Source organism: Hippopotamus amphibius, chromosome 2 (assembly GCF_030028045.1).
Source record: "Hippopotamus amphibius kiboko isolate mHipAmp2 chromosome 2, mHipAmp2.hap2, whole genome shotgun sequence".
Lineage (NCBI taxonomy): Eukaryota > Metazoa > Chordata > Mammalia > Artiodactyla > Hippopotamidae > Hippopotamus > Hippopotamus amphibius.
Window position 1 is genome coordinate 4,144,497 of NC_080187.1, and position 12,391 is coordinate 4,156,887.

The following is a 12,391-nucleotide window of genomic DNA, read 5'->3' on the forward strand; positions in this document are numbered from 1 at the left end:
GAAAAGATGCTGAGTAGTTTTTATTAAAAAAAAATAGTGAGAGAGGAGACTCCAAGCCTGCAGGTTGCCAGGTGTACCCGGCCTCTTCCACGTGGCCTGTCCACGGGTCCCTGGCAGGGTCAGGGCATCGGAGCGAAGGCCGCTTCAGAGACCTATGCAGGGCGGTTCAGTGTCATGCAGAGAGCCCCAGCAGTGCCCATTCTGAGGCTCCAGGGAGGCAGAATCGAGAATCGGGCTGAGTGTGAGCCCATGTGCCCCAGGTGGAGACCCAGGCAAGGTGATCCACTCTGGCCTGCCCGCAGAGACTCTTCTGAGGGGCCTCTGTTCCCTGGTTTCTCTGGTTGGTGCAGGAGGGAGTCTTACCTGCTCTGTGGGATGAAAAGCCCCTTGCTTGCTGGCGGTCCTGCTCCAGACCCCAGCTCGCCGCCCCCGCCTCACCAAGTCACCTCCGTTGGCCACAGCTCCCCGCCCCCAGGCTGTTTGGGGGCCCAATGTTGTTAAAGCTCTGTTACTTGAGGGCTGCTGGGAGCACATCTGCCAGTGTTCCCCGCTTATAGTGCCCCCGCCAAATCAATACAGCAAAGCAAATTCAAAAGAAGTAAAAGTTAAAGGCCAAATAAAGGTAAAGTAAAAGTGAAGTAAACTCAAAGTGGAGAGCGAAGCAAAAGAGGGAAGTGCAGGGAAGTGCAGTTTAGGGAGGTGTCCCTTCCCACCCCCACCCCCCACCAGGGAACCTCCGGCACATCTGTGTTCGGCTCTCGGCCTCAGTTTCCTCCTTTGTAAAATGGGCATGTCTGGTAACTGAGATGGAGGCTGTGAAGCTCTGGCCTGGTCCACGGTGACTGGTCAGTGACACCGCGGGAGGGGTGACAAGGCCCTGATACTCCCTCCGGGCTGCAGGCGGTGCCAGGCAAGTGTCCACCTGTGAGAAGCTCAGTGAGGCTTTTCTAAATTAAACCTGTGCTTGATAACAATATAGCCACTTGAACCCTCATGTGGGTTGTGGTGGCACTTCCTGCTTACAGTTAGAAAAATTCCATTTAGGGCCGTGTGTGCCACGCTGTGTGTTCTTCTACCACGGACCCCAAAGCTTCGCTAGTCTCCCCGCTAGAGATTCAAGAGCCTGAAATTTGAGGCATAGTCCGTCTCTATGCTTTTTTAACCCTGCTCCTCTGTGTGCAGGTATGATCTTCAATGTCAAACTGTCCCCTTCACCAGAATTTTCAAGTTCAAACATCATCATTCTGTTTTAGACGCAACACAGTCGGCATCGGCTGGACAATGGTCTCAGGCGCTGGCCTCACAGCCACCTGTGCTGCCTCCTCTCCCCTTTCCCACCTCCTTCCACCCTCCTCAGCACCGCTTCCCATGTGTTCCAGGGCCTCCTTTCCGAGGCTGCCCTCCACGGAGCCCTTCCTCCTCTCTCCACGTGACACCTGCTCGTTGCTGTCCAGCAGGGGTGGAGGGTTCAGACCCTGTCCATTCAGCTGGAGCTGGGGGTCGGCCTCCTGGCTGTCGTCCCCCATGGCAGGAGTCCAGGCTTTTGGCCCAGATGCTCTCTCGGGATTCGAGTCATTGGATCCCAGTATCCACTGTTTTGGGGGGTTGACTTGTTCCCACAGCCCTCCACCCCCACTCCCAGGCCTTGGGCTGGCAGCTCTCAGGGATGCTGACATCTTTGCCCTTTGGCTCAAGCCCCAACCGCATAAATGAAGAGAGGAGCATCTCTGGGTTTCCCTCCCGTGCTCAGGCCTCCACATACAAGTGAAGCAAAATGTGGGAGATAGAGTAGGGGTGGTGGCAGTGGGGAGAAGACGGCTTCCAGGATTTCTCTAGGAGAGGGGGAAGCTGGAAAGAGTTTCACCCAACGCTCGTGGTTCTAGAGGAGGACAGGAGGCGTGGAGAGTTCCCTTGACGTCCAGTGAGCACTTCTGCCACTGCCCCGGGCTAGTGGGTCAGTGGGTCCCGCCTCCTGCCTGCCGCACCGTGGCCTGTGTTAACTGCAGCCAGGCACTCACCCCTCGGCCTCCAGGGCATGGGTGTTGGGTGGGTAGGGATTCACTGTGACACAAGGTGGCATGGCCAGGGCCTAGTATAGAGGGACAGAAGACTGGACTCCTGGTGGTGAGTGTGCACGTGAGGGAATGAGGGGAGCCGCCGGCACCGGGACTGGCAGCCCCTTTGCAGCGAGAAAAGCAGATTTAGTACAAAGTGAGCATTTACAGTAGCCCTGGGCAATATTAAAGCAGGCGATGGTGTATATAATGGTGTGTTTCGTTTTTTATCAAACGTTTGTCCAAGAAAGCTGTGTATTAGAGCTCCAATACCTAAGGGTTTTCTTGTGAATTTTAAATCATGCTCCTAGTTAAACCTCAAAAGGCTCTGTGGATGGAAAGGTTTTTTGATTTCCTTTGAAGTGGGTTGAAGAAGTTGATTACTCTTGGCAGTCAAGCAGCCTTTTATGACACTGTTTATAAATAATTACTCATGAGCAGGGCTGGAGTTTCAAGGTGTTAGATTTTAGGAAACTGAAATTAATCACATAAATGTGTGCGAGAAATTAGGTGGCGGGAAAGGCCGTGAATGTTCCCCTTTTAAAGTATTTTCATAGATGCGCACAATTTGGGTACCACTTACAGGAGCCCAGAAGGGGAGGGTTTCCCCAGCAGCTGTGGAGCCGTGTAACTGTGTCAAAATGAACAGGCGACTTGGGAGTCAGCTTGTTCCCAAAACACTGTTGTCAAAGTGCAGCCCCCTTCCCCTCGGGCCCGTGGGCCCCGAGCCCTGTTGGGTCTGGCCCAAGTTCTGGGGGGCTTCAGCGGAGGCCTGGGGTTAGAGCCCTGGAGAGGCAGCAGGGCGACGGGCGCCTGCGCCAGACCCCCGGCCTCCCACCACCCCACTTTCTTCCTCTGGCAAGCAGGGGTTCTCCCTTTGGTCCGAGCGAGCTCTTTGCTTCATTGCAACACGCCCCTCCACCCTTGACCTCCCTCCTTGCTGCCCTAACGCTGCCCCTCTTGGCGAGCCTTCTGTGGCAATCTCAGCTCCAATCTCCCCAGACCAAGTATTCCCAAAGCCACCCCGTTTCCAGACTCATCCCGTAAGCAGTGTTTTCTACCTGCTGTGGCTTCTCTCAGGTTGGAGAGCCCTGAAGCCCTTGCCCCAGGTTACAAGGCCAGAGCAGAGAATGGGCCGTGAGGCCCCGCCCTGGCTCCCACCCGTGCGGAAAATGCCTTGCCTGCCCTGGGCCTGTGTCCTGAGCGTCATCGCCCAGTGGAGCCCAGACTCTGAACATGGTCTGGGAGGTGTGCTCCCTGCTGGCCCTGCAGAGCCTGGCTCCTGGGTGGCCGTGGCCGTGTGGCTGGTGGGGCAGCCCCCTGGCCTGCATGTGTGAGCGGCGTTCTGGGCACAGGCTGCCGTGTTCGGTGCTCCGTGCAGCAGTGCTGTTGCCTCTGTGCTCCTTGGTGGCCTCACTTGGGGCATCGTTCCTGGCAGGTGGCCCTGGGCCTGGCTCCCGCCTGTGCAGGATTCTCTGAGCCATGCTGGCCTTTGAATAAACCCCCTTCTCCTCAACTCAGCCACGTCTGGTTCCTGCAGCTTGCACCCAAGAATGCCGACTGGCAGAAGGTGCCTTTGTAAGGAGGTAGTAATGGTGGCGACAAAGGTGACCAAACACTCAGTGGCTACAGAGGGGGCATAGCCGAGGAGGAGGCCACTGAAGGTCCTGCTGGGTGCGTGGCTCCTCGCAATTCTGGCTGCAGGAAGGGAGGATGAGGCTTGGGCCCTGCCCCCAGGGGACCAGCTGCCCAGCAGGGGGACAGGCCTCACCGGCGGCAGCAGGCGGCAGCAGCCCCTTAAGCAGGCGCGGGGGCGGACGTCTCAGAGGAGGAAGCCAGCGGTGCTGGGGGGTGGGGTTGGGATGAGGAGGACGTTCCTGATGGGCATGTGACAGGTGACCAGGTAGGAACACGGGAAGAACACTGTCAGGAAGAACGAGGACGTCCAAGGTCAAGGGAGAGGATTGCTCAGGGCTCCCGGGCGACCTTCTGCATCCCCAGCTAGGCGAGGCAGTTAGGATGCCCAGGACACATCCCAGCCTCCTGTCGAGGTCAGTCCCCTCAACAAGGGCCCAAGGGGACTTAAAGGGACACAGAGCCTGTTGGCCAGAAGAACACTGGCAGCCGAGTCCCCTCTACTGTGGAGGGCGGGAGGCCTCCAGCCGAGCGTGACTTGGAGGGAAAGGTGTGTGCAGCAGTTTGCTGAGCTGGAGCCTGGCAGCACGCCCCCCCTCCCTCCCCCAGGGGCCCCTGCTGCTGCCACCCTGACCAGGGCCTCCCTGTGCCACCTCCCGGATTGACCTCACCAGCCCCAGGAAAGTCCTTGGGCTTCCAAGAGGCAAGTTACTACATTTCACAACAGTGGGGCCAGTGGAGCAGATTTAGAAACACGGGCAGTGACAGTGTTTGTTCTAAAGCCGTCAGCTGGAGGCACATAGAAATGCAGCAGCAGCAGTGCCGTGTCTGACATCCCTCGTGGTCTTGAGGGCAGGCAGTCCCCTTATGGAGGCCGGGGCAGAGGCCGCCCTCCCTCTCTGGTCTGGTCTAACGCAGTCACCTCGCGGCCCTGGCGCGGGCCTAGGCCCACCCCGCTTCTCTCGGCAGCATCCAGCCCAGCGCGGGCCGGGGGAAGGCGGCTGATGAGCGTTTGTGGAGTGAATCACTGAATCATCCTGAACTTGCCCTCTGCGTTTTCCCTGAAAATGAGAAGGTGCTGTGAATTAGGGCACAAGTCTATTTAAACCCAAGCAGCCTGGCTGGGTGTAGGTCTGCTGATCATGAACTCGGGGGCCAAAGGGGCCCTCTAGTTCCTTCTCTGTGTCCACTCCCAAACCGGGAGAGCCTCTGTGTGGACGAGGCTCCCTCTCGGGGGCCTGGCAGCAGTGGGCTCTGTGAGTTGTAGCTCACACCTGTTCATCTGTCCCCGTGGTTAGGGCCAGGCTGACAGGCAGAGGCCTGGGTGCTGGGCCCCTCGTGCCCCATGGTTGGGGGAGGGGTGACGTAATCAAGGTGGCACTCTGAAAGGAACCAGCGTGGATTCACCTGTCCAGACACCACGTTCTCTTTCCTTCGTTCTGACCCAAGCACACGCCTTCCAGTACTTTTCTTAAGATGCTGTTTTTTTTTTCCTTTTCCACTGGCCAGTACCTACTCGCTAGTCTGGCAGTGTCTTCAGGACCGTGTCTGCGGGGCCAGGAAGCTCCCAGAGCCAGGAGTGTCACACGGAAGCCAGTGTTTCCATTTGCATAGATATGCCCATATTCGAAAACAAAGCCTTTCCTATCTTGGGTTTTATAAATCTGGCCCATACGCCCCAGGCTTTTCCCCATTATTTCCCTCTGTAAAATGATGGGGAATACAATTTGCTAAATAAAAAGGCATAAATATTAAAAAAAAAAACCACCTTTGAAGGTCGATTTACATAAAATACAGCTTTATTTGAGAGCATGTCCCTGAGACAAAGTCCCTGTTTAAAATGCTTTATGGTGTTTGAAATCCCAATTGTTCTTGATATTTATTAGTTCGGCAAACAAGTTACCGTGTCCACGTTCCCCTTGGAGACAGAAAAATAAACCATCTCAGTGATCACTTACCTCTCTAAACACAGAGAATATGTTCTATGATGGGAGCATCTCGGAGCCGCTGGGTTACAAACAACCACGTCACTCCCAGAAAATGAAATCTGGGGAGGAAAGAAATAAATACGGGACACGGGAGGTTGCTTTGTCATTTCCCACAGTGACATTCAACTCTCTTTATTCCGCAGTGCCGAAGATTGTAATATTAGGTCCACCTGCCTCGGGGAAAACAACTATAGTAAGTGTATCATATTAAGTGTTGTAATGTGGTAATATCTCATTTATCCTGCAGAGCTGGAATGAGACTGCACCTCTGCGAGTTTTCAACATAACTGAGCTTTTCATCATCTTTTCTCTCTTCTGCTTCTTAACTTATTTCCTCATTACAAGAGGCGGCATGTGTTTGTAGTAGAAAACCTAGCAAATACAAAAAAAAACACAAGTAGAGTTCCCCAACCATCCAGAGATGAGCACATGTGGGATCTTTCTTCCAGGGTTTTCTCACGGCTGCATGGCCCCCGTCTTGGCACACCCTTCGTGCCAGCCTTAGGGTGCACTTCTAGAAGGGGCAGTGCTGGGTCAAACGGCACGCACATTGCAGACTTTTGGTGTGGAATCTTCAGATTCACTCGTAAAATTTTAATTATGAAGTGTTTCAACCAATCAGAAAAGCAGAGAAACTACGCCAGAGATACTCCTTGTGCCCAACTCCCAGGTTTCATAGAAACTTAACATTTTGCCATATTTGCTTTGACGATTTTCTCTCCATTTCAAACACAGTAAAACTTCAAAGATATGGCAAATACCTCATCCCACTTCCCTCACTCCTTTTTGTGTCTCCCTCCTGGGAGGCACCCCCTGTCCTGAAGCTGAAGCTTCATTCCATGTGTGGTTTTACTCTTCCAGCTCCTTCTTTAAGTCCCAAAAGCATCTTCAAATTACAATCATCTGAGATGGAACTCTTTTTTTTTTTTTTTTTTTTTTTTTTTAAGCCTGGTTAGTGAACATCGGGTAACATAAGCCGATGAGAAACAACAACGACCTACTGTGTAGCACAGGGAACTATATTCAGTATCTTGTAATAACCTATAATGGAAAAGAATCTGAGAGAATCTCATAGATATCCGAGTCACTTTGCTGCACACCAGAAACGAACACAACATTGTACATCAACAATATCCTTCAGTTAACAAACAAACATCAGCGAGCTCTCCCGCGGTGACTGTGTGGTTGCTGTCAGCTCTCCTTCTGGGTCCGGATGGTGCCCAGGCGGTTTCCCCGACTGGTTGGCACCTCGCTTTATTCTGAAAAGGAGTTAAGGTGGCTGGTCTCTACGTAAAACCACCTGCATCTGCCCTGCTTTTGGAGTTAGAACAGCCAGCTCTTCTATTTACCTGTCATCTATCTGTCTGTCCATCCAGTCATCCGTCCGTCCGTCTATCTCTCTGTAGTTTTTCTACTTCTCTCCCCAGGATCAGGCTGTCGGCTTTCACTCTTCTCTGCAACCCATCCTCCCAATGGCGGTTTCACTGTTCTAAACCAAAGACTCCTGGACCTGGGGACCTGGCCATCGCTGGCACTAGCTGGTGTTTCAGCTACGAGCCTTTTGGCAAATTCACTGTCCCCGCCCCTGTCTGCTGTGTGGGGACACGCAGAATCTAATTTTACAATAAGATGGTGTGTAGTAAAACCCTAGCAGGCTATTTTCTGACCCTGTCACTGACAGTTCCCAGTGCAAGAAGCAGAGAGATAAGGTTCCTCCCTGCCCCGGGGGACCTCCAGCGCCTCCTGAATCATCCTCATGCTGAAATGGTCATCAGTATAATCTTGGTGTTGAGAACATTTTGTTGCGTGATTGTTCTCTCAAATGTGTTCTTCCCCAGTAGGGTGTGTATAGTTCATCAAAGAGGAGAAGCCGTTTCCCAATCTTTAAGACAAAATTAACGCTGAGTACGGGTTGTGACCCCTATGTAAGGCCTGTCCCCATGTTTCCTGTCTTAAACCTTTCTTAAGTTAAGAACTCACGGTCCACAGAGCTTGAAAAGGCAGGCGCAGGGCAGTAAAAGCACAGGTTTCCCAGGTCCATTTAGAGTCAATGTCTGGTTGAAGAAGAGGCAGACAACCAGAATTCTACAGCTGGGAGGGACTTTGTGGGCTTGTCGCCCTTGGTGGCCTCCTTCCAGCCAGAAATAATTATGCTTCCCTGTGGCCAGCCTTTTCTAGTAGAGTATGGAAGGACCCGGGCATTGGAATGGCATTCTCTTAATTATTCCTTTCACAAAAACGTTCTTTTCCTCTTTCCTTTCTTCAGGCAATGTGGCTCGGCAAACATCTGAATACCAACCTTCTCAGCGTGGGGAACTTGATGGCAAAAGAATATTCCCCTCTGGCTGCCGATGCCAGGAGGCATTACCAGAAGTTCCAGGTAGGAGGGGCCCTGGGGCACAGGAGGGGGTGAGAGCTCCCAAGGCTCCCCCATCACCTGCCCCGCTCGTTCCGTTTCCTGGGGGGTTAAGTGGGAGCAAGCACTGGGGTGGGATGGGACACAGGCAGGATGCGACCGAAGGACGGGGAGAATTCCCGCACAGGGCACAGATCCCGGTGGTACTGAGGTGAGGGGTTTGCGGTGGGAAAGGGTCAGTAACAGTGAGGATGCTCTTCTGACCGATGGAGTGGCCTGGCCCTGCTCTTCTTCCTGGGGTCAGCCGGATCCGGGGCGGGGCGGGGGGGGCTCCATCCCACAGGTGATGCGCCCGCTGGCCTGCGCCAGGACCCGCAGGCCTGAGGTGGCGGGGCGTGTAGAGGGCCATGGTCCAGCGCTCCCCAGCGTGGAGAGACCCTGCGTGCTGCAGCTCAGGGGCACTGCCTCCCGCCCCCTGGGGTGGGCGCCCCGTGATGTCCCAGCAGGATCGGGAGTCTGCTTCTAAAATCCTATACTTGAAACATTTTTAAAAGGGAAATATAGGGCTTGATTGTGTTGGTTCTCTTAAATACAAATAGAAGTTGCCAAATATCTTTTCAAAATCCCCTTTGGAGCATAAGCAGATGCCTCAGTCCATCAGGCTGCTGCCACGGAGACTGGGCGGCTTGGAAACAGAGTCTGCCTCCCCGTTCCGGAGGCTAAGTCCAAGGTCATGCCGCCCGCAGACTCAGTGCCATCTTTTCACTGTAGCCTCACGTGGAAGAGGACAAGGGAGCTCTCTGGGGCCTTTTTCTTAAGGGCACTAGTCTTGTTCATGAGCCTCTATCTTCAGGACCTAATCGTTCCCAGAGGCCCCACCGCCCGACACCATCACCGTGAGGATTGCAACACGTGAATTTGGGGGGCACACGGGCACTCAGCCCAGAGCAGCAGGGTTGCTCCTCCAAGCGTTCTTCACCGACACCCAGGCTTTCCCCCGTTTGTGAAGGGAGATGGCTGAGAAGGGTAGGAATCCCGGTGTTTGCTGAGCACTGTGTGTGTGCCGGCCTCCCCTCCCCGCCTCACGGCCTCCCTGCAGGGTGTGTTGTTACCTGGTGAGGCTGAGCAGCTGCCCAGGCCCAGGCAGGGTTCAGGCTCCACCCCGCGGCTGCCCAGAGCGCTGGCCGGTGAGAGCCCCGGGGCCCCGGCGTCTCCACAGAGGCCGCAGCTGGGAGCTGCTTGCCTCCCGTCCTCGTCGTCGTCCGTCGGGCAGGGTCTTGGCCGTGTTCCTCCAAGTTCGCTGTTCCTCCAAGGACGCGGGGGGAGGCTTCCGGGCCTCGTGGGCGGCCCGTGAATGATGGACAACGCTCATGGCCAGCCCGTGGTTGCAAGTAGCAGGGATGCGCCCGGGCTGCCCAGGGCAGAAAAGGGGACCCGAAGGGGGACGCAGTGACTCTTGGGCCCCGGGTGGAGGAAGTGCCCACCTCCCTGGCTCTGTGGCTGGGACCTGGCAGCACCCTGGCCTGCTCTGCCCTGTGCAGCCACTCGTCTCCTGGGTCCTTTCTCTCTGTGGGTCTCCCTTCCTGTGGTCTTCTGCCCTCCTTGGCCGCTCATGCCCACCACCCTCGTGGGTCCTGTGTCTTCAGTTCAAACCACCCACAGAGGCAGCTCCAAGGCCAGATTTCCAGAAAAGGGATCTGCATGGGCCAGCCGGTCAGGTGGCCCCAGGGCCGGGCTAGCTCTGGTGAGGGGTGTGTAGAGCGGGTGCATCGAGGCCACGGAGCAGGGCCGCAGCCAGGGGGGCCTGGTACGGTGAGGGCGGTTCCTAGAGAGGAGGGTGTCACTTAGGCAAACTCCCAACCTCCAGTTTGCCAATAGTAACAATTTGATGGAAGAGAAGGAAAACCTCACCTCCCACGCACACCTTCCCAAATGGTGAACCAGTTCCCAAACCACTTAATCTGGAGCACTTCCTGAGCCCACACTGCCTGGCCAGGACTCTCGGGGGAAACAAGCGATGCCCCCGTCCTGCCCCCACCGTCTTGCAGGAGTCAGAGTGTATGGCTAGAGTTTGGGGGATACCCGCTTTTGGGGTGGGAATATGGTTTTAGAAAGAAAGTGGTTATCTCATTTCCTGCAGAAGTTGAGCTTTTCAGGGTTGGGGAGGCAGGCTTATTTCTAGGATAAAGATGCTTTTATTAGGTTTGTAAAATTCAACGGTGTGGAGGGAGTGTGAGGAAATTCCTCCTGGGTTTCATTACTCTAATTATCAGCATATTTCAGACCACATCGAAGTGCTTTCAAGGGTGTCTGGTTGGGGTTCTTTGGTTTGGAAGCGCGGGTGGAGGGAAGATGAAAGGCAGGGGCGTCAAGGCTGATCAAGGAGGGAGAGGTTCTGAGGAGCCGGGGCGGGCGCGTGGCCTTGCCGCAGAGCCGCCCGCCCGGTGAGGCCGCTCGTTAAGTGTTGTCTCTAAAGCGTCTGCTGATTTGGAGCCTTTATAGCTCTTCTTGCAAGCAGCAATAGTACCTTCAAATACGTAATTTTCTCCTGTTAATCTTGGCTCTGCCCTCTATGCACTATTCTCTTACATAGCTGGTGTTAGCCAAGAGGTCTCCATCTTCGGAATTTCCAAATGTTTTCCAAAACCCTTCCTAATTACCTCCTATACACCAACCACCATCCTGCCGGGCTGTGGGAGACCCAAAGATGGGGTCCTTCTCCTTGCCCCTGGGAACTTCTAGCCAGTGGGGGAGACCGCGGGTACCCAACCCAGGACGCAGGGCCAGAAGGCCCTTATGCCGTCGGTGGCCTGCTTGACTAATTCACTTACTGAGTGTTCTCTGAGCACCTGCTAAGCCCCAGACGTGGCTCTGGGCTGGAGAGAGCATACAGGTAGCAAGATTTAGGGGCTCCTTGGAGTCCTCCCCACAGCCGTGCCAGGCAATGGTGGGGAAGAACTCAGACTCTGGCAGAGGGCCACGGACCCGCGCAGGCAGACACAGCCTGTGGCGGCTGGGGGCTCAGGGCAACCGGGGGTGGGAACAGCTTTGTTGTTGGTTTGTTTCTAGCTTTATTGTGAGAAATTGTAAAGATGCTCAGAAGCAGTGAGAATAGCGTAAGAACCACCACGGACCCATCACCTGGCTTCAACCAGTATCGGCTCAGGGCAGTCTAGTGGCCAGTGGATGCCCCACCTCCCCTTCTCCCGGGTTATTTGAAAGCAAACCCACACAGCACTTCGTTTCATCCCTGGGTGTTCTAGTCGGTATCTGCTGAGAGGCTGAATGTATAGTGGCTAGACCATAGATAAAAAGAGGTCTCTGACCCACAGCCTCAGCAGCCTGCCCAGGAAACCAACCCACTGTCTTCAGAAACCAGCCCAGGAAGCCGACGGCTGAGTCAGACTCGGGGGATGTCCGCCTGAGCCTCTAGTCCGGTCCAGGGAGCCCAGCGATAACCCCGGTGACAGGCGGTCCCAAATGGCCAGGATTTGATTCATAGTGAACTGCCAGCCTCCCTCACCTCCGCTCCCACTTCCGGCTTACGACCGGAGGAGGCCAGAGATGCTCCCGTAACCAAGCCCGTAGGGCTCCCTGCTTCCAGCTGGCCGTTTGCAGCTTCCTCACGCCGTAGCCTCCCTTGGGGCACAGCCATAAAGCTGTCCGGTTCCTCTCCCTGCCTCCAAGTCTCTGCCGGATGCTGGTGGTGGTGGCCGACCGCCCTGCTAGAGCAAACTCTGACCAGATAGACTTTGCTTTCCTCATTTGGTTGGTCTTCGTTTATTTCCACGAAAGAGAAAGGAACTTTTAAATGACACACACACACACAAACACACTCACACACGTGTTGTCACACTTAGAAAACTTACCAGTGTCTCTCCAGTGTCCGGTCAGGGTTACACTCCCCCCGAGGAGGCAGGTGTCTTTTGGTGCTCGGCCCCCCCACCCCCACCCCCTCTGCCGGCCGCAGGGCCCTCGTGGGAACACCTGTTCGGGCAGAGGACTCTCGTCTCCTCGCCAAGCCCACCCAAGGCGCCTGTGCGCTCTGTTGTGCCTCTTTATTAGGTTAACTGAATTCACCTGCTTTGTCAGGTTCACGTGCCTCATCTGCTTCCTCTGGTCCAGTCTCTAGGCCTGTCACAAACACTACGTAAAGACTCAGGTGACATGGGCCTTGTGGGGGTGCAGGTCAGGTAGCGAGCCAGAGTGAGGCCAGCTGGAGGCCAGGGGTGAAGTTGAAGGTGGCGACCTCCCCGGTGCCCGCACTGCACTTGCTTGAGCCCAGGCGTGAGCCCCTTTGGATTGGGGCCCAGGGCTCCTGGAAGGCCACAGCCCGGCCCAGGCCCCTCTGGGAATTT

At 55.2% G+C, this 12,391-nt stretch overlaps 1 protein-coding gene across 3 annotated transcripts in view; it reads left to right on the top strand.

The window, feature by feature from the left end:
* AK8 (adenylate kinase 8) overlaps nt 1-12,391 on the top strand; it is a 126,506-nt gene that overhangs the window by 3,563 nt on the left and 110,552 nt on the right. For all 3 annotated transcript variants that reach the window (XM_057724447.1, XM_057724448.1, XM_057724449.1), the window contains exons 3-4: nt 5,821-5,870; nt 7,944-8,057. In XM_057724447.1, the coding sequence (XP_057580430.1) occupies nt 5,821-5,870; nt 7,944-8,057 (164 nt within the window). The remainder of the gene's footprint in view (nt 1-5,820; nt 5,871-7,943; nt 8,058-12,391) is intronic.